This window comes from Gallinula chloropus, assembly GCF_964237585.1.
Source record: "Gallinula chloropus genome assembly, chromosome: 28".
NCBI lineage: Eukaryota > Metazoa > Chordata > Aves > Gruiformes > Rallidae > Gallinula > Gallinula chloropus.
The window spans coordinates 5,851,913-5,878,540 of record NC_140113.1 but is presented as its reverse complement, the minus strand read 5'-3'; the positions used below and the strand labels follow the sequence as shown (position 1 = coordinate 5,878,540).

The 26,628-nt window shown below is 62.6% G+C and overlaps 2 protein-coding genes across 3 annotated transcripts; both read right to left on the bottom strand.

Moving 5' to 3' along the window:
* Positions 1-2,694: 2,694 nt before the first annotated feature.
* Positions 2,695-9,863, bottom strand: ZNF414 (zinc finger protein 414). 2 transcript variants are annotated; one of them, XM_084276341.1, is made up of 9 exons: positions 9,806-9,863; positions 6,312-6,445; positions 5,867-5,971; positions 5,675-5,782; positions 5,323-5,428; positions 4,553-5,088; positions 4,116-4,166; positions 3,338-3,496; positions 2,695-3,045 (listed from the first exon to the last, which is right to left on the bottom strand). In XM_084276341.1, the coding sequence occupies exons 2-9, from the start codon at positions 6,379-6,381 to the stop codon at positions 2,969-2,971; spliced, it is 1,212 nt and encodes a 403-aa protein (XP_084132467.1). In that variant the 5' UTR covers positions 6,382-6,445; positions 9,806-9,863; the 3' UTR covers positions 2,695-2,968. The 2 variants fall into 2 exon arrangements, with proteins under 2 accessions (XP_084132467.1, XP_084132468.1); XM_084276342.1 differs by having other exon boundaries at positions 5,867-5,968.
* Positions 9,864-10,964: 1,101 nt separating this feature from the next.
* MYO1F (myosin IF) lies at positions 10,965-26,372 on the bottom strand. The gene is made up of 28 exons (XM_084276206.1): positions 26,301-26,372; positions 22,472-22,609; positions 20,242-20,331; positions 19,694-19,788; positions 19,047-19,134; positions 18,767-18,856; positions 18,486-18,617; positions 18,271-18,405; positions 18,063-18,195; positions 17,508-17,704; positions 17,312-17,392; positions 17,033-17,119; positions 16,809-16,895; positions 16,164-16,331; positions 16,008-16,093; positions 15,554-15,635; positions 15,343-15,449; positions 14,915-15,013; positions 14,689-14,833; positions 14,391-14,505; positions 13,555-13,724; positions 13,277-13,422; positions 12,813-12,959; positions 12,585-12,733; positions 12,233-12,316; positions 11,897-12,098; positions 11,384-11,550; positions 10,965-11,287 (listed from the first exon to the last, which is right to left on the bottom strand). The coding sequence occupies exons 1-28, from the start codon at positions 26,301-26,303 to the stop codon at positions 11,211-11,213; spliced, it is 3,300 nt and encodes a 1,099-aa protein (XP_084132332.1). The 5' UTR covers positions 26,304-26,372; the 3' UTR covers positions 10,965-11,210.
* Between the last annotated feature and the right edge of the window lie 256 nt (positions 26,373-26,628).

Sequence of the window (26,628 nt, the reverse complement as noted above, 5' to 3'; positions counted from 1 at the left end):
CAGGTTAACTCTTGGCTTTTTTTTGTGGCTGTGAGATTTCTTCGCTGCGATGAGGCTTCTTGTCACCCCACAGCAGCCTCTGCCTTTAGGGAAGGGATAGGAAAGGGCAGGTGAAGGGATACTGTGCTCCTGTCGAGCTCCATTTCGCATTGTACAGAACACATTCAACCAGTATCACTGTGATGCACCGAACTCGGCGTTCCCCGGGTGACCGTGTCAGCCTATATATTCTCAGGGTCCTTCTGCTAGCCAGTTCCAGCTCTGCACTAGCCTGGGGTGCGCATCCTCCTCCTCCTCTTCCTCCTCCTTCCTCCTCCTCCTCTCTCCTTTCCAGCAGGAATTGCATTGGTCAGAAATCCAGCTCGTTCCTACTCAAGGTTTATGCTGGGGGTGGGGGGGCACAGGTGGTGCTGCAGAGCTGGTGTTCCCCCCACCCCGCTGTGGCTGGAAGGAGGAAAGAGGGGAGTGGGTTGGGTGGGTGGGTGGGTGGGAATTAGCTGGGTGCAGCTCTCCTCTGGAGGGTTTCCCCCCCCCATTCCCACCCTTCCTCTACCTGGAGGTGTTCACCGTTGGCTTCTGGGGAGAAACGAGCCCCGTGGCATCCAAAGGATGGGAACTGCTTGGTGCCAGAGGGCTGGGGCTGGAGTAACTGCTGTTCCTCCTGCTGTGAGAGGCTCTCCCCGGGGTGTGGACGTGTTTCTGGTAGTTGCTCTGGGCAATCTTTGGGCACCGGGTGCTCGGGAGGGGAGAGACTGGGCAGCGGTTCCTTCAGAGGAGCGGTGTGTGTTGCAGCACATCCGAGTTCCTGTTGCTTTGCTCTGTTCCTGCTGTTGTCTCTTGCGTTGTACAGTAGCTGTAACCATTTGGAGAAGAACTAGTCCTGTAAAATGCAAACTGAGTAACTTATAAATGTTAAAAGGAATTTTTTAAAAAGATTTCAGAGCAGCAGTTGCTTCTAATTTTTCCCTGCATTTTTAGCAGATTGTTTGGATTTTTTTATTAGCCTAGGAACTGTCAGGTTTTGATTGGTCAGATTAGTCCCAGAACTAAGGATCTCCAGCCCTTTTGTATCTTTTGTTACAAAATTTGGATAAAAGTTTAATAAAGACTTCAGTTTTTAAAAATCCATTGCCATGACCAGTGTCGTCGCTGCCCCTGCTCCAGGCTGCTGCCAGGCTCTGGGAATGCTGGGTGGAAGTTTCCTATGGGAGCAGTCGGCTGGTCCCGTGCCCCCAGTGTGACCCAGTTTGGCTCTGAGCCCCAGTTGGGTGGATGCTTGTTAAGTGCAGATGGCTGGTGGGGCTGGTTTGGGAATGCTGGAGCTGTTTGTGGGATGGGGATGGGGACAGGCTTGTGATGCAAAGGAGTCCTGGCAGGGGATGGTGTGTGCTCTGCCTGCACCGGGGCTGCAGCTGGGTGTGCAGGGCTGGGGAGAGATGGGGGAAGGTCTTGGCCTGCTGCTGGGTTTTGGGGTGGGCACCTGTGTCCTGCCTGGAGGAGGAGGAAGCTCATGTTCATGGGACAAATGCAAGCCAGGGAGGGGGACCCTGCTTCAGGCTGGGCTGAGGGGTCCAGGCTCTGCCCAAGGCCATGGTGGTGTTCCCTTGCTGGGGGCTGGAGGGGTCCTTTGACTTCCGGGTCTGTGTGGTCCTGGGCTGGTTCTGTGTTGAGTTGCTGCTCAGTCAGGTCTCAGCAGGCGGGAGCTTCAGCTCCAGCTGCTCCCTTCAGGGTGCCTGTCCCCCTGCTCAGGGCTGGGGGGGGCTCCAGGCCCTCTGGGGACCAGAGCTGGGAGGCAGGGGGCCCATCGCAGCCCCAGTCTTCACAGCCAGCTCCAGGGGGGCTGCTGTGCCCCTGTGCAGCTCTAACCCCCAGGTGGAGGGGGTCCCACCGGTGGGCTGGATCCCCAGCCGGGAAGGCAGTGTGGGGAGGCTGCCCAGCACCGAGACGTGGGTGGGGGTGACCCGTGGGGGGTGGGTGATGCTGCTCACAGGGGTGCAGGGATCACAGCTGGAGCACAGCACGCAGCCCCCCCCCAGCCAGGCTGTCCTCAGCCCCTCCTGAGCTCCCCTCACGGGGCAGGGGGCTGGCTCTGTGCCCCCCTGCTTGGCGTACCTGCAGTGGGGCTGCAGGCAGGGGAGGGCCAGTGCCAGGGCTGAGAGCCAGGGCTGAGCTGGGGCATCACTCCCCTGGGCTTTGTGTCCCCTCCTGGGGCTGGTGGCAGCACCCAGCCCCGGGGTGCAGAGCAGGGGGGTGCTGCTGGGCCCTGGCGTGTGCCAGCTCGCCTGCGCTCAAACCAGTTGGGAGCAAACTCTTCACCCCACTGGGCTGGGGATGGCACCTGCGTGGGGGAAGTGGGACCTGGGGAGCCCTGGGGGGGGTCTATGGGAGGGAATGAGTGGCTGCTCAGCTCCCACGGAGGGTGCTGGGGGGTGGGCACAGGAGCCCTTGGGGTGGAGCAGGGGGCTGGTTCTCTACTTCTGCAGCTGCAGAGACTCCACCTCAGCTGCTCAGGAGCGCTGCACAGTTTGGGATGTGTCCACCCACCCCCCTGCAGCCCCCCCAACTGCTCCCCGCTCCCTCCCAGCCCCTGCAGGGACAGACAGAGGCTCTCCCAGCTGCTGCTCCTGTACAATTCCCATTTATTATTTTCAGACCTCATTCCAGAAAGTCCACTAACTCCTGAGCAACCTACCGGGCTCCCCCCAGAGCCCCTGGAGCTGAAGCAACGAAAACTTTAGGGGAGGGAAACACAGGGTTCCGGGTGCTTGGAGGTTCCAGAAATAAAAGGGAGGGTAGAAATCCAAGAGAAGGAGACATCCCCTCCCTCTGCCACCCCAGGCTGGGGCTGGGGGATGCTCCTGGTACTCGGGAAGGGGTCCCAGTCCCGGCGTGGTGGCATGGGGCTGTGCGGTGCCCCCCTGCCTGGCTGGGGGGAGGGCTGGAGCAGTCCCCTGGGAGCTGGGGGGCATCAGAGCTGGGAGTACAGGGAGTTCTCCATCTCCGACGTCAGCTTGGTGTGGAGGGAGGCGAGACCCACCTCGAAATCTGGAGGGAGAGGGAAGAGAGCTGTCAGAACGGCCGCTGAGCCCTTGGTACCCCAGCTCCTGCCTGTGCAGGGACTGGGTCCCGGCCAGGGGGAACGGGCAGCACACAGGGACCTCCCAGGGCATCTCTGCAGGAGCTGGAGCCCAGCGCCCACCCCAGCAGCCCAGTCACCCCCACCCCCCCCCAAGGACAGTGGGGGACATGCAGGGGGGACATGCAGGGGTGCACATCCATGCAGGGCAGGTCAAACCCCCTCCCCACGAGTATCCCTGCCCCCTCCCCCGGGCCGTACCCATCTCGGCGTCCAGGCGGCCGGGCGGCGGGGGGTTCTTGCGGTGGTCCTCGATGTGCAGGGTCATCTCCTCCCGCGAGGCGCTGGAGTAGGGACACTGCGTGCAGGTGTAGCGGCCCCGCGTGTGCTCCCACACGATGCGGCTGGTGGAGGAGTGCCCTGCAAGGACGGGCGAGGAGGGAAGCACGGCGCCCTCCCGCCGGCCCCCCGGCACGGGAGCCACGCCAGGGGCAGCGCAGGGTGGGCGCTGTGCTGGGTGCCGTGGGGCTCCGATCGGATGGTGCTATGGGGTGGGAGCCACCCTGCTCCCAGCCCCACGTGCACAGAGATCCCCTCCACATGGGGGGGACCCCCCCAAATCTGGGATCAGGGAGCAAGGTTATGCCCCCTGGTCCCCATCGCCCTTTGCTCGTCGCCTCTCTGCACCCCGTGGAGCCAGGGCAGGGGTTTCCAGCCCAGCCTTGGGGCCAGGGTGACTTAGGGGGCTCGAGCAGAAGCAGCTGCTGGTGCTCCTTCACCTGCTGTTTCTGCCTCCAGCAGAACCAGGCTTGGCAGTTGGGGGGTGCAGCTGGTGAACCCCCATCTCCAACCCTACCTGGGCAGCAACCCCTCTCCACGCAGCTCCTGAAAATGAGGGAGCCTGCCCTCCCCCTCTGCTCTTTGGGGAGCATCGCCGCGCCCTGGGGGGCCTCTCCCATCCCCTGAGACCCACCCCCACCAGCCCCCCCACCCTCCCCAGTGCAGAAAGCAGCCCCCAACCAGTAGGTGCCAAACTAACCTGCAGTCACTCCTGAGCCAAAGCATGGGAGGAGTGGGCTGACACTCACACCTGCGGAGGGAATCGAGGGGCAAGACAAGCATTAGGTCTTCCCCTCCCTGGGGGGGGGACGACGTAGGGGGGGCAGGCCTGGCCCAGCCCCCCGCCTCACACCCCCAGCACGTCAGGGAGCAGCGGTGCCAGGAAAAATTTGGAGACTTGTATCTGGTGGCTGGTGGTGCTTTCTCCAATTGAGTATCCCAGCAGGTGGGATGGAGGGTTTGGGGGTGGGGGAGGGAGGCAGAGGTGGGATGGGGCTGGGGGAGAGGCCGGAGCGGCCCCATACGGGGGTTGGGAGGAGGGGGATCCTTGGCTGGCCGATGGTGGGTCCTTCTCCAGGAGCTGCTGGTCAAGGCAGGAGCAGAAGAAGGTTTCCCCGAGCGGCCCCACGTGCTCACCTTGGCTTTTCTTCCAGACGGCGTTGGAGACCAGGGGGCCGTGGGCCGGCACGTAGGGCCGGAGGCGATGCTGTGCCGGGGGCTGGGGCAAGCTGTAGGGCGAAGGGTGCACGTAGGACAGGAAGGGCCCCGGCACCGAGGAGGGGGGTGGCCCCGAGAACCGAGTCAAGGACGACGGCCCGAAAAGGTTGGGCTCCAGCAGTGGGAAGGGATGGGGGGCCGGCGAGACCAGCGGCAGCGCCTCCAGCGAGCCGGGGAGCTCGGGGAGGCTGGTGGGGAGCGCAGCAGGGGCTGCCGGGGCAGTGTCCACGCCAGGGAGAATGGCTTCTTTCTCCGGGGGCTGGATAACGCTCGGGAGCTTGGGCACCCCCTCCAGCGGCTTGGTGGGGGGCTCCTTCTCGGGGGCAGAGGTAGCAGGCAGGACGGGCTTGTCGGCTTTGGGGGGCGGCGCGGGGCTGCTGGCGCTGTCGGAGCAGACGTGCAGGTGCTTGAAGAGGGAGCGGTGTGTCCGGAAGCGCAGCATGCAGTTCTCACACCTGGGGGGGGGACACACCAGGGAGGGGGCATCAGCATCAGCGCTCCCCTCTGCACCACCACCCCCACCCCCAACCCCAGCCCTCTGCCACCGAGATACCCCTGCAAAGGGGTGTGTGGAGTGGGCTGTGTGTTCCGGGCTCTGTGGGGTGTCCCCAGATGGGAGGTGCTGTTGGAGGGGGTTGCAAGGGGGTGAGATGGCAGGGTGGCACAGGATGGGGACCAGTGGGACTCACTTGAAGTAGCGGTTCGGCTTGTAGTGCACCTTCATGTGGGCCATGAGGTCCTGCATGCTGGGGAATGTCTCCGTGCAGCCCAGCGTGGGGCACTGGAAGGTTTTGCCTGAGCAAAGAAACAGGAACGAGATTCAGCCCCAGCCTGACCGTGCTGGATCCCCAGGGGCTGTGCTGGATCCCCCCAGGGTTGGGGGCAGCCCCACCAGTGGGTCTCCAGCACCTCGCACGCTCTCCCCCTTCCCACCCAGTGCTGTGAGGCATCTCCTGGAGGTCCTGGCTTTGAGCCCTGCTTTGCCACCTCCCAGCCATAAAAAAGGGTCCCCTGGAGCAAGGCGGGGTGTCCTGCCCTTACCCTCGAGGGACTGCGTGGGTCTGTAGTGGACTTTGAGGTGGTCCATCAGCTCCTGCATGCTGGGGAAGGCCTGTTTGCAGCCGTAACTTGAGCACTGGTAGTGCTTCCCTGGAAGAAGACAGACCTGTTGGCCTTACCCCTGCCCTGGCCATCACTGACACCTTCCCCGAGCAGGGCTGGGGCTCAGCTCACCTGGGACAGGTCGGCGCTTCAGGGGCCGCAGGTCCGGGGCTGGGGTCCCTCCACTCCTGGCCACCGGCATCGGGCCGCCCGGCAGAGCCGCTTCACTGTAACCTGCTGGGGAGAGGCCGTGGGGCAGCAGGCGCCAGCTGCTGGGGGCAGCCCCTGCTGCCCACCACAGACAGGGCTGTGGGCAGGGGGTGTCTGGCGGGTTCCAGAGAGGCAGGAGCCCCCCAGGCTGTCAGAGATGGGAGCATCTTCGCTCTAACTAAAGCTGCTCGTGCGAAGGCAGAAGGTGGTGGTGCTGTGCACAGGGTGCTCTGCACAGGGGGGTGATGCCCCCTGCGCACCCCAGGGTGCTCCCCACCACCCAAAGGGACCTCTCAGCCAGGAGAAAAGGCTTCTCCCCACTGCCCCCACGCCTCTGGCCGCCCGGCCCAGGGCACACGGGACTCACCTGCCCCCTCTCCAGCGAATTTACCCCCCAGGGAGAAGGTGGGCACAGCCTCGTCCTTCTCCGTCTTCATGGCGGGGCCGGTGCTGGGCACAGGGCGAGGTCTGTGCTGCCGGCAGCGTCTCCTCCTGGGGATGCTGCACCGAGCAGAAGGGTGAGAGGTTAAAGCTCGGTACAGATGCTGACTGCCTCCTCCTCCCCAGGGCCCTGTGGCCATGGGACTGACCCTTCCTCCCAGGGACCTTCATGGGGGCCCTGCAGCATCTCTGTGGGGGGACGTGCTGCAAAGGCAGCACTTTGTACTGGGGCTTTGTGCACGCCCCCCAGCCATGGACCAGAGCTGTCTCCATCCTTTCTCGCTTCTCCCACCCCAGGGGTAATCCATAAACCCTCCCTAAAAGTCTCCCCCAGCTGCCATTGGGCACAGCCCACCCCATGGCCAGACTCCCACCATGGGCTAAGGTGTAGCAGCATCTGTAGCCAAAATTGCCCCCCAAAACTCCAGGGCCCTCCCTCCTCACCAAGGCGACGGCAGCCCCGGTGCCGCTGACGCCAGGACTGCAGGAGCTGCTCCAGCCCCTCTCGCTCCCAGCTGCACTGGGGGTGTTGCTGGATGTACCCCCCCTTCTTGAGGTGGCTTTTCCAGCCAAGAAGAGCAGCAGGTCCCATTGTGTGACCAGGATGGGGTCACAACGCCCAGCTTGTGGGGCTGCGGGGCCGGTTCCTTCACACAAACTACACCAGCCAGTCCCCAAAACTAAAGTGACTCGGCCACAGAGTGTCAGCGTGAGGCTCTGACACGCAAACACCACGTATGGCACCCAGCAAAAAGCACCCAAGAAGTCCCTCACTCGGGAGATTTCTCAGTGGCCTCACTGCCAAGGCTTAAAAGGAGTAATAACGATGGTATTGGTGTCATCACCATCACCACCGCCAGCGCTGGGGCCAAGTATCTGCAGCTGGTCAGAGGATCAATGTTTCCCCAGGAGCTAAATGGGTCCCAACACAAATGTCCCTGGGGTTTGGCCGCATCCATCCTGCCGGCCTCAGCCCCTGGCATCCCCAGGCCTGCCCTCAGCAGCCATGCCAGAGGCTTTTTCCCAGCTTTCCAGCTTGGTCCGGGGCCTGCTGGGCCCAGCAGGTCTGCAGCCAGGTGACGGCCGCCTCACGGCTGTTCCCGCAGCAACTGGCGGCACTGGGACTGCAACCCAGCGGGCAGCAGATCAGGGGGGTGGTGGTGGGAAATCCATGCAGGATTACTTCTCCAGCTGCCCCTGAGCTTATGGCTTTGTTTGAGGGTTGCACTGGGGGGGTTATTGTTGTTTTCTCAGCTTGCCACTGTCCGAAAGCTGTTCCGTGTCGGGTGCGTTTCCAGCCGCGGATGTGGTGGCAGCACCGCCCTATCTTGGCCCAGGCCCTGGCTTTTGGGGAGCCAGTGGCACCTGTACCATCTTGCTGTTGTTTGTGGGATGGTGCCCACCATTTCTCACTCTCCAGGATCCTCCATTCTGGATCCCTGATGCTCTGACTCCGGTGCTACCAACCTGCCACTGTCCCCAGTCCAAGGCACCTGCATGACCACGGGAGATGTGACTCCCCCCCCAGTGCCGGTGCCAACCCTGCCCTGGAAACTCAAACCCCAGAGCCACGGCAAATTCGGTGTCACAGGGTCTTCCTGACACAAGTTCTGTCTCCCTGAAAACATGCTGGCACTAAACTCCCCCACTCCAGCCCCTGAGGTCAACAGGGACCCCAGGAAAATCCTTCTGGGGGGGCTGACAGCAATGGGGGTGAACAGGAGGGCTGGGAGCTACCAGCCCCCCAGAGCAGCCTCCAGTGCCAATGCAGTTAATTAATACAGCTCATCTCCCTCATATGCACCCGGGGGGGGGGTTATATGCACCACCAAGCACAGAAGCCTTACACAAACCCTCCCTGGGAGAGCAAAGGGGACAAATAATCCTATCGGAGCATTTCTGTGTTGTCTACAGCCAGAGGCTGATAAGGCTTCCTGAACCGCAGCTCCTGGGCCTCGGAGATGGGAGACAAAGGCTCTGAACAAGGGGCTCATGTGATCGCGCAGCCGGCGAGCGGCGCGGAGGGAGGAAGCACAGCCTGTGACAGCAGCACGGTGCAGCCAGGCCCCCTCTCCGCCCCGGCACACGCTTCGCCCACCCATCACAGGGTTAAAATGCACACTGGAAATGGAAAGCGGTCTTGAAAATTCTCCTGGTGCCTTCACATGCCACGGGGAGCCCTGCCAGGGCTGGGGAAGGGTGGGGGAAAGATGCTAACGGGCTTCTCTGCTGCCTGGCAGACCTGGGGTTTGCAATGCCCATTGCAAGTTGGGTGCCCTAATCCCAACTTGGGCTGGAACAAAGCTGCTGCCTCAGTATTTTCCCCTCTGCCTCACTGCAAGGACTGGCTCCTTGCTTTCCAACTCAAAATCTGCCCACGTAGCATACGTGGCATTAACGGGCATCCAAGGGGCAAGCGCGTAGTCCCCCGCAGAGCCACTGCGCCACATCCCCAGGGTGGATGCAGGGGCAGCTCAACTCAGGCCCTCTGGCAGTGCCTTGGGAAACATCTCTTGGTTTGGCCTTCCCCACAGAGCCACCTTGTTCCAAGCCACTAGCGACCCAGGTGGCAGGTGAATGGGGAAGAGCTGTGCTCTTCTCCCCATGTCCCCGCACCATCCCGGTGCCCACCTTTACCTGGTTGCCGGCTGCTGGCCAATCCATCAGGCTACATCAGCTTTTCAGCTGGAAAAAACCCTCCTTCCTTTAAGGAGCCCCTCTGGGGAGGCCAGAGCATCCTCCCTGGGCCCAGACAAAGCTGCCCCTAACCAAGCAGCCCTGGCCATGGTCAAGTTGACATTGTGGTCGAGGCCCTGGGAGCCCCCTCGCTCCAGCAGCGGACGAGGAGCCGCATCCCCCTGCTCCTGACAGCAACAAAGCGTCTCCCACGTGTGTGGGAAGATGGAGCAACAGTGGGGAGACCCCCGTGGGCGCAGCCTCGGGGTGCTCAGGATGGTGAGGTGGGTCCCAGCGCTCCCCAGGGCTCCCGGGGCTGACAGCTCCCGTGGCTAAGCTGGCCCTGTGCCACTAGCCCCGCAGGTAGCACCCCCCACGGGGAGCACCCCCACATGGGGCGCACCCCCCATGGCCGATGTCTGGGCTCGCAGACCCCCGCGGGTAACACACCCACGGGTAACAGCCACGGCCGGCACCCCCCACGGCTACTGCCCTGTGGGTAACAGCCCCCCAAACGAGGAGCCCCCCGTGGGCAGCGTTCCCACGGCTGGTCCCCCCCACCCAGGGGCAGCTTCGCCTGGAGGTTCCCCCCCCACCCTTCACAACCCCGGCGCATGTCCCAGGTCCCCATAAAGCCCCGGCATCCCCTCCGGTCCCCCCGCCGCCCCCGGTGCCGGTGTCCCCATCCCAGTGCGGGTTCCCCCCCGGCCCCGGTGCTGCTCCCCGTCCGGTCCCCGCACGTACCGGGGCTGCGGCGGGGCCGGCGCCGCCCGGAGCCTCCATCAGCGGCGGCGCGGCCGCGGGGCCATTTTCTGCGCGGAGCTGTCGCGAGAGCGGGGGGAGGAGGAGGAGGAGGAAGAAGCGGTGCGGAAGAGGGGGCGGGGGCCGCGGGGGGACGGCCCAGCCCGGCCCGGCCCCGCCCCGGTGCCCCCAGCGGTTTTCCCTGCGTGTTTTAGCAGGATCCCCCTCCCCTTCCCCGGTACCGGCTGCGGTAGCGCATCCCAGCGCCGGCCGGAGCATCCCGGGGGCCTGGGAGCATCCCGGGGCCTTGGAGCATCCCGGGGTCCTGGGAGCATCCCGGGTGCTTTCAGAGTATCTTGGGGACCTCTGAGCATCCCGGGGCTTTCAGAGGATTCTGGGGTCCTTGGAGCATCCCGGGGCTTTCAGAGGATTCTGGGGTCCTTGGAGCACCTCGGGAACCTTCAGAACATCCTGGAGCCCTTGGAGTATCCTGTGGTCCTCAGACCACCCTGAGCCCCTTGGGAAGTCCTGGACCTCTTAAGAGGCAGGCACCCCACACCTTTTGGAGCTCCCCAAACCTCTCAGAGCACCCTGGATCCCTGAGAGCATCCCAGGGTCCCCTGAACACCCCAAATTCCTTGGGGCACCCCGGACTCCTGGGACCATCCCGATCCCATCAGATCACACATGGTGCAGCTGAGGATGGTCGTGACACCCCCCCCTGCCCTGTCAACCAGGGGCATGGGAGGGGGCAGCAGCCCCCTGACCAGGGTCAGCAAACGGTGCCAGAGATCCATGGGCTTTGGCTGAGTTGTCCCTCAGCTTTTCCTGGGGGGAACCTGAGGGATGGTGCCCCAGTCCTGCTGCAGCCCGCTGCCTGCTCCTCCTCACCACCGCCCTGACAGCTCCCGGCCATGCCACGCGCTCGGCAGTCGTGCCAGGCTGTGTGAGCACCCCAGCTGAGTTCCTGGGGGTGTTTGGTGTCTGCATTTGGCACCGTCTCAGGGGTTCGAGGTGGTGGGAAGGGGGCTGCCTCCGATGTCTGCCCACGTCCCCAGCTGGGGACACAGGGATGCAGGGCTCTTGTCACCGGGCAGCGGGAGCCTCAGGCCAGCCCCAGGGCGAAGGACAAACTGCAGGCTCAGCCTGTGAGTCAGTCAGATTTGCTGAGCCTGATTATTTACCACAGTTATTAACAACAATCCTGTAATACAGCCCAGAATCACCACCAAGGTCCATTCCTGGTCCTTGCCTCAGGGAGGCCACCGTCTAAACTGGGATTCACCGGTGGGCACCAGCACATGTCCAGTGCCATGGAGCCACCACCAGCCCCTTCGGCACAGCCTTGGTGAAGGTGGGGTGGGAGGACAGTGACCCCCTCCTTGCCTCCAGCCCTGCTGTGCTGGGCTCAGATCTTCTGCACGTAGTTCCCAGGGAAAAGCCCTTCCTTGCCGTGCAGTCGGCCTTTCCACCACCCCGAGATATCTGGGAAGGGGGGGAGGAAGAAGAGAAAAGATCAGCTGCGGTGCTGCCGCCCGGCACGGTGGGAGAAGCAGGGCAGGGTGGGAGCCTGGGGGGTACCTTCCAGCAGGATGTCGATGACGTCCCCCACGTTGAAGCTGAGCTCATCCACGTCCTGCCCGATGTACTGGTAGAGGGCCTGGCAGCGCGGCACGGCCGCCTTGGGCTGCGGCTTGGGGTGGCTGGCTGGGGGTGGCCGCTGGCTCACGCTGCGCCGACGCTGCATGCTGGGGGTGGGGGGGTAACGGTGGTCACACAGGGAGAGCGAGAGGGTGGGGGATGTTCTGCATCCTCCTTTCCATCCTGCTCTGCCCCACCAATGGGATGCTCTGTGCCTGCAGCTCAGGTGGGGTCCTCCCAGCACAGGGACTGGGAAAACTGGGATGTGGGAGAGGCTGGGAGGTGCTGTCTTAACCAGCAAGGCTGGAATGCCTGTGCCTGGTCAGGATGGCTTGATGGAACAGCCGAGCTGCTCAGCGGGGAAAGAGCCCATGGCCGGCAGCAGGGAGAAGGGTGGATGGGGCAGGGTGGGTGGGACAGGGTGAGGGACACGGGCACTGGTACAGGACCTACCCTGCCACCCCCTGGTCAGGCACGTTGAGGAAATCCAAGTTCTTCTCAGTCGGGGGCCGTGTCTTGGGCTGGCGGGCAGAGCTCCGGGTGGGCAGCGCTGCGGCGGGCGGCCCCCGCGGGTGCTTCTGGGGGGCTGTGTAGGTGTCCTGCCGCGCCCGGCCCTCCCCGTGTGGGAACGGGGGTGCCCCGTTCCTGCAGCCGCCTGCAAGACCCCACCCCAAGATGGTGCTTTGCAGGGGGCTATGCTCAGCCTGCACCCCTTGGGAGCACAGCACTGGCTGGGTCCAGGCTGGGGTCCCCCTCCCCCAAGCACCCCAATGGTGCTGGTCTCCTCACCTCTGGGTGCTGGTGGGGCCCTGCTGCTGGGTGCTGGGCATCTGCTGCCACCTCTGCTCTGCGTCACCCCCTTCCTCGTGGGCTCTGGGGGGGACAGGAGCCCCCCGTTAGGTGAGAGTCCTTGGAGATGGCTGGGGGGAGTTCTGCCCCCAGTGTTTGTACCAGCCCCCCTGTTCCCAAAACACCCCGTGCTGCCCCATCGCCCCGACAGAAGCTTTGGGTGAACACAAACCCCACGGGGTCAGGGCACACGCTGGCTCGCCCTGACGTCCCCAGGCCTCCAGCTGCAGTTCTGGCACTCCTGTGCCCCCCCCACCCCCCCACCCCCACCCCTGGGTGCCCTGGCACTCACTGGCATTCCTGGGGAGCCCATCCCCGATGCTGACCGTAAGGGTTTTGCCTCCAGCTTTCAGGGTGGCCACGTCGCCCTGTCCTCTGACGAAGGTGACGTTCCGGGTGCCGCCACCGCCCCAGCCCTCCTTTTTCACCCGAAACTGTAGTCTGGGGGGGAGAGAGAAGACGTGAGGCCCCGGGGACAGCCCTTGTCCCGCTTCATCGCCTCTCCCCGCTCCATCCTTACGTGTCCTTGAAGGAGAGGGACAGCTTGGTGCGGGTGAGCTCCTCGTAGCGCTTGCACAGCAGGCTGAGCAGCTCCGTCTTGAAGATGGATTCAAAGAAATTGTCGGCATCGTTCTCGTGGAGGATGAAGAAATCATCCTGCCTGGTGCTGGGGGGAGCAACCCCGGTGCGGGGGTGTCAGTGGGGGCAAGGCTGGTACCAGCCAGACCTGGAGGCTGGGGGAGTTAGGAGACCCCTCTAGGGATGGGTCCACCCTGAGTAAATTCGGGGGGTGCTTTAGCTGGGAATCTCCAACGCCCCATGGGCAGAGCTGTGCTGCAGGCAGCCTCCCTGCCCCCATGGTCTGATGCTCTGCTGCCTGCACAGGCAAAGGACTGGGGCCTGAGAGGGGCATCAGAGGATGGAGAGGCTGGTGGAGCTGATGGGTGAAGCCCAGCCCCATGGAGCCGGTGCTAAGGGACGCACCTCAGCGAGACGCCGCTCACTGCCTGGAGATCCACCTTCTTCTTGAGCACTTCCTTGATCTGACCCTTCTCAGGACCTTTCTTCACCTTCTCCCTCCCGATCACATAGAAGTACTTGGGGGTGAGGATGAAGTCCCGCTTGATGGGCTGGAAAAGGGCAGGAGCAGGGGGTGAGGGGGTGTTTTTAGGGGTCACAAGCCCTGCACACACATCCCACCCAAAGGCAGCCACAAAGAGTGGTGGCGTGGCCTGTCCTGAGCCCTGTTTGGGGCCACCCACCTTGAACCTCCGGTCGTACTTCGTGATGGAGTCGGCGAAGTCTATCCGCTCCCGCTTGGCCAGGAACTGGCGCAGCTCCGGCCGCTCCTCCATGCCCAGGTAATCCCCCACGAAATTCCTGTTAATGCTGTTCCTCCTCCGCTCTTTGAAGTTGTAGAGGATGTTGGAGGCTGCGTGGGATGCCGAAGCGATGCAGGTCAGACAGGGCTCAGCCTTCAGCCCCTGCCTGCCCACCCAGACAGCACCTTCCCCCCCCCTCAAACTGTCTGTGCGAGCTGTGGCATCTGAGGGAGTTGCCACAGAGATTGTGGCAGGAAGAAGTGGGGCTTGTTTTATGCCATAGGAGGAATCCAAGCTGCTTCAAACCCATCCATTGCCATCCAAAACCCTCATACTGTGGGAGGGAGGGACCTTGCTGCTTTCTGGGTTCCCCCCCTTGATTTCTCACTGCAAACTTGGGACCCTGGGAAAACACCCATGATGGGGTCAGGAGGTGACCACCGGCCTTGCCCATCCCTCAGCTACTCTTCCCCATCCCTTGGCAAGCAGTGAAATGCAGAGTGAGACAGCACAAGGATCTGGTTTGTGTCCTATGGCCTGTCCCAAGGCTGGGAATAGGAGCAAGAAATGCCTTCCCTTCTTTGGGATGTAGGGAAAGACCCCTGGGGCAGCTCCTGGTCTGGTCCCTCCGCAGCCCTCTCCTCATTGCTGCCACAGCAGGTGCTGGGTGGGCTCACATGCTCCTGCTGCTCTGGCAGCTGGGCTGTCCCCAGCAAAAAGCACCCTAAAACTGGGGTTGCTGGGGTGCTGGTGTCCCTGTCCTTGCCCAGCCTTACCCTCCTCTCGCATCTGCTCGTACTTCCTGACGGCGATGTGCCGGCGCCAGGCCTTCTGGATCACCCTGGCGAAGCCATCGAACTTCCGCTCCCGCATCTCCTCGAGGAGGAAAAGCTGCGGGGAAGGGGGGCAGGAAACAGGGGGTGCTGAGCCCAGCTGCTCAGGGACCACCCAGCCGCTCAGGAACCACCCAGCTCTTGTGCTGCATCACTTCTCCCCCCCTTCCCCCCCAAATCCTCCCCGCCTTGCCCAAAGCAACGCCCTGCTGCGTGCAGCATCCTCCCTGGGGCAACCTACCGACTCGGGGTTCTTGACAAACACTTTGCTCCGACCCATCTGGTACTGGTCTGGGTCCATGTTGACAGACTGAAGCAAGTGCTGCACCCCTTGCCGCTCATCCCCACGCCAGCATGGCCACGTCTCGGGGGTGAGGATGGCGTAGCTGCTGGGACAGGGAACTTGAGTCCGGTGGGGTTGTGAGGACCCATCCTTCCCCCCCCACCCCCTGTCAGAGGCCACCCACCGCTGCAGGAACTTGTGGAAGACGCGGCGGTAGGCGAAACCCGCCCGGCGCACCCGGATGTTCTCCTTCAGCCCCAGGTACTCGACTTGGTGCTTCACCCTGCAGAGCCAGGAGGGACACGCTTGGCATGGGATGAGCCACCTGCCCCAGCCCCCTTGGCTGCCTCTTTGTATAGGGATGCCCTTGTTTGTGTGTGTGTGTGTGAGAGCTTCCTGGGGCTCAGATAGCCTGATCCTGCATCCCTTCTGGGTGATGCGTGTACTGGGGGGGGGGGGGTGGATGTCCCCACACACTCCTCAGCACCTGCCTTGTGCCTGTGGGCAGCACAGAGGGACTGGCCTGAGGGTGCAGTTTTTGGAGGAAAGCTGGTCCTAGGCACATCCCCTTCCCTGGGCTCTGTGGGATACATCCCGGGGGGTCTCTGGTACCTGCTCTCCTCCCAGTCTCGGGGTTTCTTGGTCTCATTGGGCTTGATGCAGCGGATGTAGTGTGGGGTGCACTTCATTAGGGTGTTCACCAGGTCGTTGGCCTGTTTCTGTTTCAAGGATTGACCTCTGTAGCGTTAAAAGCATTGGTGGGGGCCCATCACCCTGCTGCTGCCTCACAGGTAGCCACAGTCCTGCAGCCCCTGGGACATACCTTGATTTTGGAGCCTGCGGTGGTCGGTCGTCCCTTTTTGTCAGAGTCGAGTTTCTCTGGGAAAAGCATCCGGATGAAGCCACTGCAAGGCAGGTGACAGTCCCCAGGTGAGAGCTGCTGGGCTCCCCAGGCTGGAACCAGCTCCAGCTCTGCTTTCTGCTGCTGGGAAATCCTGCACCACGGATGAGCCTCTACCCCCTGATCCCCCCAGGCTGAGCAGGATCAGTGCTGGTGGGTGAGCACCCCTTAGCCCAGCCCTGCACTCCTGGGGTGCTGCCAAACTCGGCGGGGTGATGCTGCCCGTGCTGGCTTGGTGATGCAGGGTGCTGAGCACGCTGAGCTGTAGCTCCAGCAGAGGCAGAACCAGCTGATCTGGATGTTGAGGGGGTGCTGCCCTCTAACCCAGCCCTTTTTTAGGGGGTGCCCCCAGGACCACAGCCCTGCCAGGACTCACTGCTCGCTGCTCTGCATCAGCTCGATCAGGTCAGTGAAGAGCACGTCCCGGTTGCGCTCGCAGAAGCCGTTCACGTCGTAGGAGACCTGAGGGCAGGAGGGGAGCTCAGCCCTGTGCCTGGCTGTGGCCGTGGGGCGCAGGGTGTGGGGTCCCTACTTTGCCTGCATAGTGGTGGATGATGAACCCCGAATTCCAGCTGTTGAAGTGCTCGTGGGTGCCCACAGCCGCCTGCAGCTTCTGCAGCAGGGTCTGGTCCGCTCCCTCGCCCGTGGCGTGCATGGTGGCACAGACGTCGTCCAGGACGCTCATGATCCCAGGGGGGTTCTGGGAGAGGGAGAGTGAAGCCGTGGGTGCCTGAAGGGCCAAACCTGCATCTGGCTCTGCTCAAGTGCCCTGTGCAGGTCAAAGCGTCTTTATGCTGAACCACAGCTTAGATCATAGAATCCCAGCCTGGTCTGGGTTGGGAGGGACCCCAAGGGTCCCAGAGCTCCAACCCCCTGCCACAGGCAGGGACACCAACCTCCAGGCCTGGAGCTACACAAGGTTGCCCAGGGCCCCATCCAACCCTCAGGGATGGGGCACCCACCCCCTCTCTGGGCAGCCCCTTCCAGCCCCTCACTACTCTCTCTGCAAAGAACTTCCCCCTAATATCTCCTCTCACCCTTCCCTCAGGGATGCAGAGCTGCTTCCCTTCTGGGATGCTCCCTGGCAGGACTGGCTTCTGACAGCACCCAGCCCATCTCACAGCCCCATCCCTGGGTGCTGCAGCTCCTCAGGAAAGCCACTCCAGACCCCACTCACCAGCTTGTTCTCTATCAGGTCGCACACCACCTTGTTGTTGAAGTACTGGATCTGTGTCCACTTGATCCCCTCCTGCACATATTCCTCCTGGGGAAGCGCAGGGAAAGCCAGGTGGGCCCATGACCTGTGGGATGGGCTCCAGCTCTGGCTGTGGTGCTGGGACTGGCTGGCGGTGGGGATGCAGGGTGTGGGAATCACAGCCCCCCCACCCAGACCCCTTGTACCTGCTCTGCCTTCAGGGTCAGCTCTATGAAGATCTGCTGCAGCTTCTCATTCACAAAGTTAATGCAGAATTGCTCAAAGCCATTTTTCTGCAGAAGGACAGAACGAGAAGATGGGGCTGAGTTGGCTTCTGCTCCTCTCATCACATTGAGGGGGGATCCCAAAGAGCATCACCTTTGGATGCTGCTCCAGGGACCCTTCCTTGGGGCCATGGACTGCTAACAGACCTCCCTGCTCCAAGCTGCTCTCCACGTGAGCTCCTAAAGGGAAGCCACACGTACCTGGAATATCTCAAAGCCATAGATGTCCAGCACCCCGATGCTGTACTCCTCGTAGGGCTTCTGCATCGCCCGGTTGATGGACTGTGGGGAGAGACGGGAGTAGCCACCTTCATCGGGGCGCGTGGTGGCACGCTGGGCTGCCAGGGATGGCAAACCTCCCCTCCAGGCTCAGCCCAGACCCACCACAGCCACGCACCTCCACGAGGAAGTCGAAGACGCGTGTGTAGAGCCCCTTGGCCAGGGCATCCCGGGTGTAAGCCGCCTGCTCCACGTTGAGAGTGACAGTGATGGACTCAGAGCGGCCGCCCCACTTGCTGTCCATCTTCCTGCTGGTCACCTTCTCGTTGAGGCGGTCCTGGTTGATGCCCAGCAGGTAGGCAGGGAAGGCCAGGGCTGGGCAGAGGATGAGGTGGGGGGCAGTCAGTGCTGCCTGTTCCCCTTACACCTCCAGCACGCTGCTGCTGCTGGACCCCCCAGCCAAGTACCAAAGGAAAGCAGCGTGCAGCAACCTGGGGGTATGGGACATGGTCCTCCCTCTGCTAAATCACAGCCTGTGACTCCTGGCATCCATGCCCTTGCTGCTTTAGCTCTGGAAGTGCCATTTGCTCACTGCCTGGGTTCCCCCATGTCTATGTGAGGAAGATGCTGATGCCACCTCCCTCCTCTGCCAGGGGCTTTGTGCTAAGGTTGTGTTCATTGCCAAGGGTCTCTGTGAGCATCTTTCCCAGCGCAGGGGAGGCTGGCTACTCACAGTCAGCATTCTCCACACGGGCATAGTTGCCTTCCTCCCGAAAGCTGATGTTCCCCAGGTGGAGGATCCCCGCCACGATCTGCAGCACCAGCTGCTGGTCCTCACCCCGGATGCCGATGACCTGCATGGCGTTCTGGGGGTGTGGGGAGCCTGTCAGCCCCTGCCTGGACACCGCCAGCTTTGGGGAGTCCCCTTCCTGGGCACTCACCATGGTCTCATGGAAGTCGCTGCGGTCGTCTGTGCCCTCCACCTGGTACGTGTCCGACTGGTTCAGGTAGTAGTAATAATCGGGGCTCATGATCCCCAGGTTCTGCCGCTGCTCTTGGGATGCCCCTTCGATCAGCTGGGAGAGAAACGGAGGTGGTGGTGGTGCAGCTGCTGGTGCCCGTGGCAGCCCAGCCAGCGCTGGGCCCTGCCCCGTACCTGGTAGTAGACGTGGAAGTTCCTCTCGCCCTCGTTCTGGCTCACCACCCGCGACTTCTCCAGCAGGAAGTTGGAGATCTTCCCCCCGTCGGGCTCACCGCCCCGGCTGAACTGGATCTCAAAGTACTTCCCCTGCGCCAGCACAACTCCAGCTCAGAGCTGTGGCCACGGCAGCAGGACTCCTCACTGCCCCTGGCTTCCCCTCCCCACCAGCCCAGGAGCTTGGCTGGGGGGGCTCCTGCCCGTGGCACGGATGCTCTGTGCCTGCCCCGGTGACTCACAAAGCGGCTGGAGTTGTTATTCCGCACGGTTTTGGCATTCCCAAAGGCTTCCAGCAGCGGGTTGGACTGCAGGATGATGTCCTTCACATGCTGGGGGCAGAGGAGGGGAGGGGGATGAGCATGGGGGGGTCACACACTGGCACCCCGATGCAGCAGCCCTGCCTTGGGGCTGGGCACAGAGCCAGGACACTGCGTGTCCCCAGCCCCAGCGCCTGGGCTGCCCCATGTGCCACCCCGGGGAGGTGACACGCCGTGTGGTGGTGGAGGGGGACAGCCATACCTGTACTTTCTCACCGCCCCCAGACACTTTGGAGATGTAGCCCATGATGTATTTTGCTGCCACCGTTTTCCCGGCCCCGCTCTCTCCGCTGCACAGATGTCAAAGCAGAGGGGACATGAAACAGGAGACACCAGTCCCGGGGTGCTTTGGGGCTGGGGGGGGGTGATGGTGGCTGCTGGGGGTTGTGGCCTCCCTCCTGCCACGTACTCTGAGCGTGTGGCAGCTCACAGGGGTGATGGGGCTGCCTGGGTGCTCTGGGCCAGGAGCTGCTCCAGCAGGAGATGCTGGAGTTCTGGTTGCTGGATTTCAGGGAGGAAGAGGGAGACGTGGGAGCCCGAAGGGGGAAGTCTCTGTCCTTGCCCCACATCCTGACCATTTCCCTTGCAACACTCGGCCGGAAAAGCGTGTTGCACAAGGCTTGGTCCCTGCCTGGGACAACCTGATCACAGCCCCACTTGTGCTCATGGCTCCGGGTGCCGGGGTCCCTCCAAGCACCCCAACCCTCTGGGTCCCCCAGGACCCACCATGGGGCTTCAGCCACCTCTCACCGCTGCCCGGACACTGTGCCTGGCCAGGAGTCCCCTGGGGTGATGGGGGCAGCTGGCCTCAGGTGGGTGGCACGGGGTCCCTGGCTGCACCCCCTGTACCTGATGATGACGCACTGGTTCTCCCCGTCGATCAGCATGTTGCGGTACATGTTGTCAGTCAGGGCGTAGATATGGGGGGGATTTTCATACTGAGCCTAAAGAGAGGAACAAGGAGAGCAGCACTGAGCACAGAGCAGCCACCAGCATGGAGCCCCCTCCCCAAATCCCCTTCACTCTGCCCATGTGTTGCACAAGGTGGTGGCACACAGCAGCGATGGGGAGTTAATCTCTTGCTGCAATCAGATGCTTGTTGGATGCTCCCCTCCTCCTTGGGAAGCTCCCTGTGGCAGAGCCAGTCCCTCAGGCTGGATTTTACCATGTTTGGGTCGCTTTGGTGTGTATTTATGAGCTGAATCTCCCAGGAATGTGGAGCAGCTCCCCAGTCTCATTACTGCCTCCATTAATGTGTTTGGGAGTGCTGAACCCAGCAGCAGCCAAAGGCTGGGAGGGTGGGGACACCCAGGGGACTCCCCCCAGGGTGTTTCACTCCAAATTCAACCCAATGAACCCCCCAGGCCAACCCCTGAGGGTTGGCACAGCAGCCTCACCGCCCCCTGGTACATCTCGATCTCCCGGTCCGTGAAGTAGGGCATCTGCTTGAAGGGGTTGACGGAGATGAGCACCGGCCCGATGTAGGTCTGAGTGTCAGGTTAAGGTCTGTGTGTCCTTCCCCATTTCCCCCCCCCTTTCCTTGTCCCACTCACAGTGTGAGCCATAGCTGGAATGTGGGTGGGTGGGGGTTCCCTGCTTCTTTTCTGGCTGCTGCCCCAGGAACACCGTGAGGGCTTCCAGCTGCTGCCACAGCCTGGTGCTGCCCAGGCCATGGGGCCCCAGTGCTTCATTCCCTCTGCCCTGGGGTGTCCCCTGTAGTGTGAGCAGCACAGGGTAAAGCAGGAGGATGCCCTCAGCCTCCTGGCCAAGAAACAGCTCCAAAACCTGCATTGCCAGCATCCCACAGCTTCCTGGCATCTGCCCTCTGCTCAGCTGGTCGTGCTTCACCCGCAGCGTTTGCAGCAGGAGACCAGCTCCATTTTACAGCCAGGGAAACTGAGGCACTGAGAGGGGAGAAACTCCCAGCTCGTGCCTTTCCTTGGCCAACCAGACACTTTGTGTCCCTCAGCCCCTACCTGCAGCATCCCCAGGTAACCTGGGCGTGGGCAGGGGAATGGGTCTGCACCTGGAAACGATGCAGCAGCAGGATGGGGATGAACCCTGGCACCCCAGGGCAGGTGCTGGGGAGATGCAGGGGGGATGTCCTGTTTTCAGCCCACCTGAGAGCAGGGCTGGGGGGGATGCAGAGCTGAAGGACAGGGCATTTCTGGGAAGGAAATGCAGAAGCACAGGGCGTTGAGTCATGGCCAGACAGGGGCCCTGCACCCAGCACCACAGAAAAAAGGAAGAAAGAGGCTGCGTGCTGGGGTTGGGTTTTTTTTCCTGCAAAAACAACCAACACACCACCAAAAAAAACCACCAACCCCAAAGGCCAAGACCTAAATACATCTAAAGCCCCAGGGCTGCCGACAGAGGGAGGGTGGCTGCGTCACCCAGCCCGGGCAGGAGCATCGCCTTGTAAGGACAGAGCCGCATCTGCAGGGAAACCACAGCCGGCTCGGAGCGCGTCGGGCCCCTGCTCAGCCCCGCCAGCCCACGCCGTGCCCTGCACAGCACGGGTCTTGTCCTGGCCCACCCCCCAAACCAGAGCTGGGGGTAGGGTAGAGGGGGCTGAGCTGGCTGCATCCCCCAGCAGGAGTGGGGTGAATCATGGAATCCCAGCCTGGTCTGGGTTGGGAGGGACCCCAAGGGTCCCAGAGCTCCAACCCCCTGCCACAGGCAGGGACACCAACCTCCAGCCCTGGAGCTGCACAAGGGTGCCCAGGGCCCCAGCCAACCTGGCCTTGGACACCCCCAGGGATGGGGCACCCACCCCCTCTCTGGGCAGCCCCTTCCAGCCCCTCACCACTCTCTCTGCAAGGAGCTTCCCCCTGATATCTCCTCTCACCCTTCCCTCCTCCAGCTTCACTCCATCCCCCTTGTCCTGCCATTATCTCCCCTCTTAACAAGCTGATTCCCCTCCTGTTCCTCTGCTCCCTCCAGGGACTGGGAGGCTGCAGTGAGGTCGCCCCCCCCCCCGAAGCAAGGGAAGGGCTCAGCACCCCGAACCCCGGGCGTGGGGCCACCTCCCTGCCCGCACTGTGGAGCCGCCCATGCACGGGGCTCAGCAGGGCCAGCTCTGTGATGGGAGCCAGCAACCACCAAAGCCTCTGGGCTGGGGGGTGAGGGGGTGGGGGGGCCAACACTGGGCAGGGTGGGAGCTTTGCACCCTGAGCTGTCCTCAGGGTGTCCTGTGCGGCCTGACACTGTGTGGGGAAGAGCAAGGGGTGACACCTCCCTGCAGCGATGCTCCTGCTCTGACCAGGGCTTGCTGTGGGTGCTCTGGGCATCAGAGGAGTTGCCCCTTGGCACAGGCAGGAGGGTCTCCAGAGTGCAGGAGCAGTGGGACACCGCAGGTGAGGGGCTTTGCTCTTGGCTTAGGGCTTTGTGGCCACAAAGCAAGGACTGAAGCGGGTCCTGGGGCACAGCAGAACGGGGGGGGGGGAGGGTTGCAGCATCTCTGCTGACTGCAACTCAGCGTGGGAACAGCAGCAGTCCCCTGGCCCATCCCAATCTTGTCTCACCCCAGCGTGGGAACGGGACACTCTTCAAGCACTGGGGCAGCCCCAGTTTGGCCCACAGCCCAGCAAAGTCTTGGGGCTCATCCCGCTGGCCCAGGAAGGATACAAAGATGTAATCATCCATGAAACGCTTCTTGAGGTTCTCCACGATGGCCTCCTCAGAGATCTTGGAGAGCAGGACCATGTCGTCCACGCCGCTCTGCTTGACATTGTGGCTCTGCCAGTGGAAGCGCTCCTTGCTGCCCTGTGGGGAGAGAGCCACAGCGGCTGCACCAGGACCACCACCCATGGGGCTGGGGTCCTGAGCCCGGGTCTGGCCCCAGGTCCCCCCCCTCCCCAGGCTTCTAGCAGCTCCAATGGGCCCCCACCCCACCTGTGGCTCCAAACCAGGCACCTTCTGTGGGTCTGAGCCCACCCCAGCACTGCTGAGCCTGGGCTTTTCCCAGCCCTCCAGCTGGATCCTGCATCATGGCAGGTCCAGAGCCCTGGAGAGGAGTGGACAGGGCGCTGACAACCTGGGGACACCCTTTAGCATCACCCCAGCTCATTGCCAGGTGACAAAGAGCTAACAAAGCGATTGCTGCTCAGCCTCTGCTTATGAGTCAAAGGGGCAGCAAAAATAACTGGGGGAAAGGGTGACAATGCCACTGGCGGGGGTGTCCTGTGCACCCCCTTTGCACCAGAGCAGAGGTGCAACCATGGCCCCATCACCCTTCCCTCCCTGTCCCCAGAGACATCAGCACCCACTCTCCAGCTGCCCCTCATCTCTGTCCTCTGTGGGCAGCAGGAAACCCATGGGCTGGGGTCTGAGCCCTTGTGGGGCTAAAGCCAGCCCTGGGCTGGTGGCACAGGGAGACACTTCACTGCGGAAGAGGAAACTGGCTGAACACAGCCATGGTGCCCACACAGCCATGGTGCCCACACAGCCACGGTGCCCACACAGCCACGGTGCCCACACAGCCACGGTGCCCGGAGGGGACGCCCAGTCTGGAGCTGCCCGGAGCTCCCCTCCCGCACCCGTCCCGCAGCCCCTGCGGTTCCGCTTTCACCCAGTGCCCCCGGCACCGATTTCACTTCTCCTCCCCCCCATCACCCCCCCCCCAGCCTCTTACTCCTTCCATTTCCCTTTTCTCCTCTTCCCCTTTTGCATCGTTTTCCTGGCCTCCAGGCCCTGGTGCCTTCACACCCCCGTGCCCAGCCCTGATGTTCTCAGGCTCCCCACTGCCCCCTGCACCCACCCTCGGGTGCTCGGCACAACCCGGCACCGCTGCGCTGGGGGATGGAGGGATCACCAGGGAGCACTGAGGAGCTCAGCAGCATCACGCTGCTCCCCTCTGGCTGCCTCCCTTCCCCTCTGCAGGGCTTTGAAACCAAAACACTACACATGCCCCCCCAAGCCCTAAGTGCAACTCAAGCCCCTGTAGCTGGCAGAGGGGTTTTGGCTTCATTGTCCCACCACCTGCCCTTGGGATACAGGACCCAGCTGAGCTCAGGAGGTCCAGGGGATAGTGGGGATGCTCACACAGCCTGAAACCACACAGGGAGCTCCTCCTCTTCCTCCTTTTTAATGCTGATAGGCTTCTTTCTTGCCTTCCCCTCCATCCTAACAAGCCCCTAGAAAAGGCCACCTGGAAAGGCACTGCCAAGGCTCAGCCATTCACCTCAGTCACTGTGCTGTGACCCAGGGAGCTTTTGGTGACCCTGGGAGCCTCCCAGCTTTGACCCTACCTGGCCAAAACCTCATGCTTCACCTGGAGAGCAGGGTCAGAGGATGCTCTCCCCAGCCCCAGTTCCCTGTCCCCAGGGACATCTCTCTCTGAGGGCTCTGATGGGAGCCCATCGCTGGCTGTGGCACCAAATTAAGGTGGATGTGAGCATTTCATTGCTTCTAAGCTGATGCCTGGAGCCAAACGACTGCTCAGAACCCACCAGCATCGAGTGGGTGCCTTTGGTGACACCTCCTCTTCCTCCAGGCACAGGTTAGGTGCTTTCCTGGCTCTGTGGGGGCACTTGCTGCAGCACAGCTGCAGGGAAAGCACCAGCTCACTCTAAGTGGAGGTTTTGGCCGGATATCTGCAGGGTCGTGGTTGTTTCCGCCCCGGTTCTTCTGCCTGGCTTTCCTCAGCACCTCCCAAGGGCTGGGTCGTGGGGCCAGGGCTCACTATGCTGGGTACGAGCCCTTTTGGGGGAGGATGAGGATGAATGGTGCTCCTTGAAACCATGGTGTTGCCTGAGCTTGGTGCCCAGCAAGCCCCTGTGGATGGGACCACGGGCAGCATCCCTACGGGGAGCGGGACACGAACCGAATTGGCTTTGGGGCAGTGGGTCCTCAGAACTCCAAAGGGAGGGATAAGCCACAAAGCTCAACAGCCACCTCTGGGGGGGGGCCACAGGGACAGGGATGGGTGGGTGGCCTGGACCAAATGGCTCTGTGAGACCATTTCATCCTCAAGCTGCGTGGAGCAGGGCTTCCAGATAGAGTTTGCAGCCACTTTGCACAAGTGACTTTGCTCCAAGCATCATGGGCACCAGTGTGGGGGTCAGGACCCCCCAGGAGCACCCCAGCAAGGCCAGTGGGGTGGAGACCATCACCCCCCACAGCCGTTGCCCCTGCCCAGGGCTGTGCACGCAGCCGGCGCTCGCGATAGGATCGCTGAGGCAGGGAGGGGAGCAGCCCTGCAGATTGCAAAACATCATCTGTTTTTGATTCAAAGCTCAGATCTGAGCTGCCAAAAACCACACAAGGGGGGTGTGAATGTAGCCCAAGGTGGCACCTTTAGAGACAGGACAAGCTCGGAGGCAGCCAACACCTTTAAACCACAGGAAGCCTTGAAAAGAGCAGCACAGTGTGTTGCATCACGTCCCCAGCATCACCAGGCACAGGTCTGGCCCAGCTGTTTGGGGATGGATGGATGGGGGGCAGCCCCTGAGCTGGGGGGGTCAGGGGTTGGGATCCATGGCTGCATGGTCCCATGGCCCTTTGTGAAGCCACAAAACTTCTTCAGGGCAGAGGAGGGGACAGTGTTTGTGTCATGTGGGGAGGGGACAGCAGCATCTCAGCAGCTTCTCAGCGATGGCAACCGCGGCTGCGGGGGGAGAAGGCGCGTGTCAGCCTGGCCACCGGCCCCTTCCTGACACAGCGGAAGCGTCTGGGGACAGCAACATGCTCAGGCACAGAGGGAGCAGAACCATGGGCTGGAGCCACACCATGCAGACCCTTACTCCAAGCCTGAATATCTCCTTAATTAGGAGCTCTTTCACCTTCCTCTTCTGCCTCCAGATCAAGTCCCAGCTCTGGCCTCTGGCCTGTCAGCAGCCCCTGTTCCCTGCCTGTGCCAGGGTGCAAGGTCCAACCCTGTGCACCAACACCCATGGGGTCCTTCCTGGCTTGAGCTAGCCTGGGGGGTACAGCTGCCCCCCCACAAACCCTGCCACCCTCTGCCCTCTGTCTGTACCACACTCTGCCCACACCCTGCCAGCACCATGAGCACTGAAACCAGAAGCACCGATGGGAAGTTGGGCCAGGAGGAACACAAAGGTTCTGCTGTGGGTACCACACCAGCGATGGCAAAATCAAACCCACTTGCTGTCAGCCTGGCACCTGCTCAGGTCAGCGCTCCTGGGGTCACTGACCCTGCACTGAGCACCCAGCGCCCATCCCTGGCTGCTCCCCCACACTGTGCACCCAGTGCCTCACCCAGTCCCAGCTCTGCTCCCTGTCCCCAAGCTTGGCCAACACCATCCTCTCTCCAGCAGGGACATTGGGCGGGCTCCCAGCACCTCCCAGCAAGCAGCAAGGACACATGATGGGTGATGGGTGCAGGAGAGGACCAGGCTGAGACAGCCCTGAGGTGGCAGGAAGGGAGGGTGGCATCCCCAGGGTTCCCAAGGGAGACAAGGAGGGGGTGCCCAGCGAGGGCTCTGCTTGCACTCACCATGGTGTCCCTGCGTCTTGCCCCCCCTGGGATGGGGTGATGGGGGCTCCTGTCACCGAGGGCCCAGGGCCATCCTGCAGCACTTGCTTTGTGTTTCTGCTGCAAATACAAATTGCAAGTAAAATTGTTTCTCCTCCTCCCACTTCCTCATTTTGTGCTGGTTTAATGGGGGTGGGGAGGATGAGGGTGGCTCCCAACTGCCGGGGAAGGGGGGGAGCCTTGGGATGGCCCTGCCCAGGGTGACCCCACCCCTGCTGCAGATGGGTGGTACTGGTTCTGGGGGTCACCGACCTGGGTGAGTGTGGGGATGTTGGGTAGAGTCCAACAG

Bases quoted from the DNA above. Each gene is read 5' to 3' on its own strand.
- ZNF414 (XM_084276341.1), bottom strand. From the start codon at position 6,381: ATGAAGACGGAGAAGGACGAGGCTGTGCCCACCTTCTCCCTGGGGGGT. The intron at 5,972-6,311 runs GTGAGTCCCGTG...GCCTCTCCCCAG, and splicing joins ATTCGCTGGAGAGGGGGCAG to CAGGTTACAGTGAAGCGGCT. The intron at 4,167-4,552 runs GTGAGCACGTGG...TTCCCTCCGCAG, and splicing joins CGTCTGGAAGAAAAGCCAAG to GTGTGAGTGTCAGCCCACTC.
- MYO1F (XM_084276206.1), bottom strand. The intron at 15,014-15,342 runs GTACCAGAGACC...CTGGCTCTGCAG, and splicing joins CGAGACTGGGAGGAGAGCAG to GGTGAAGCACCAAGTCGAGT. The intron at 11,288-11,383 runs GTACCCCCCAGG...CCCCCTTCCCAG, and splicing joins CATCGACATCCTGCTGGAAG to ATATCTCGGGGTGGTGGAAA.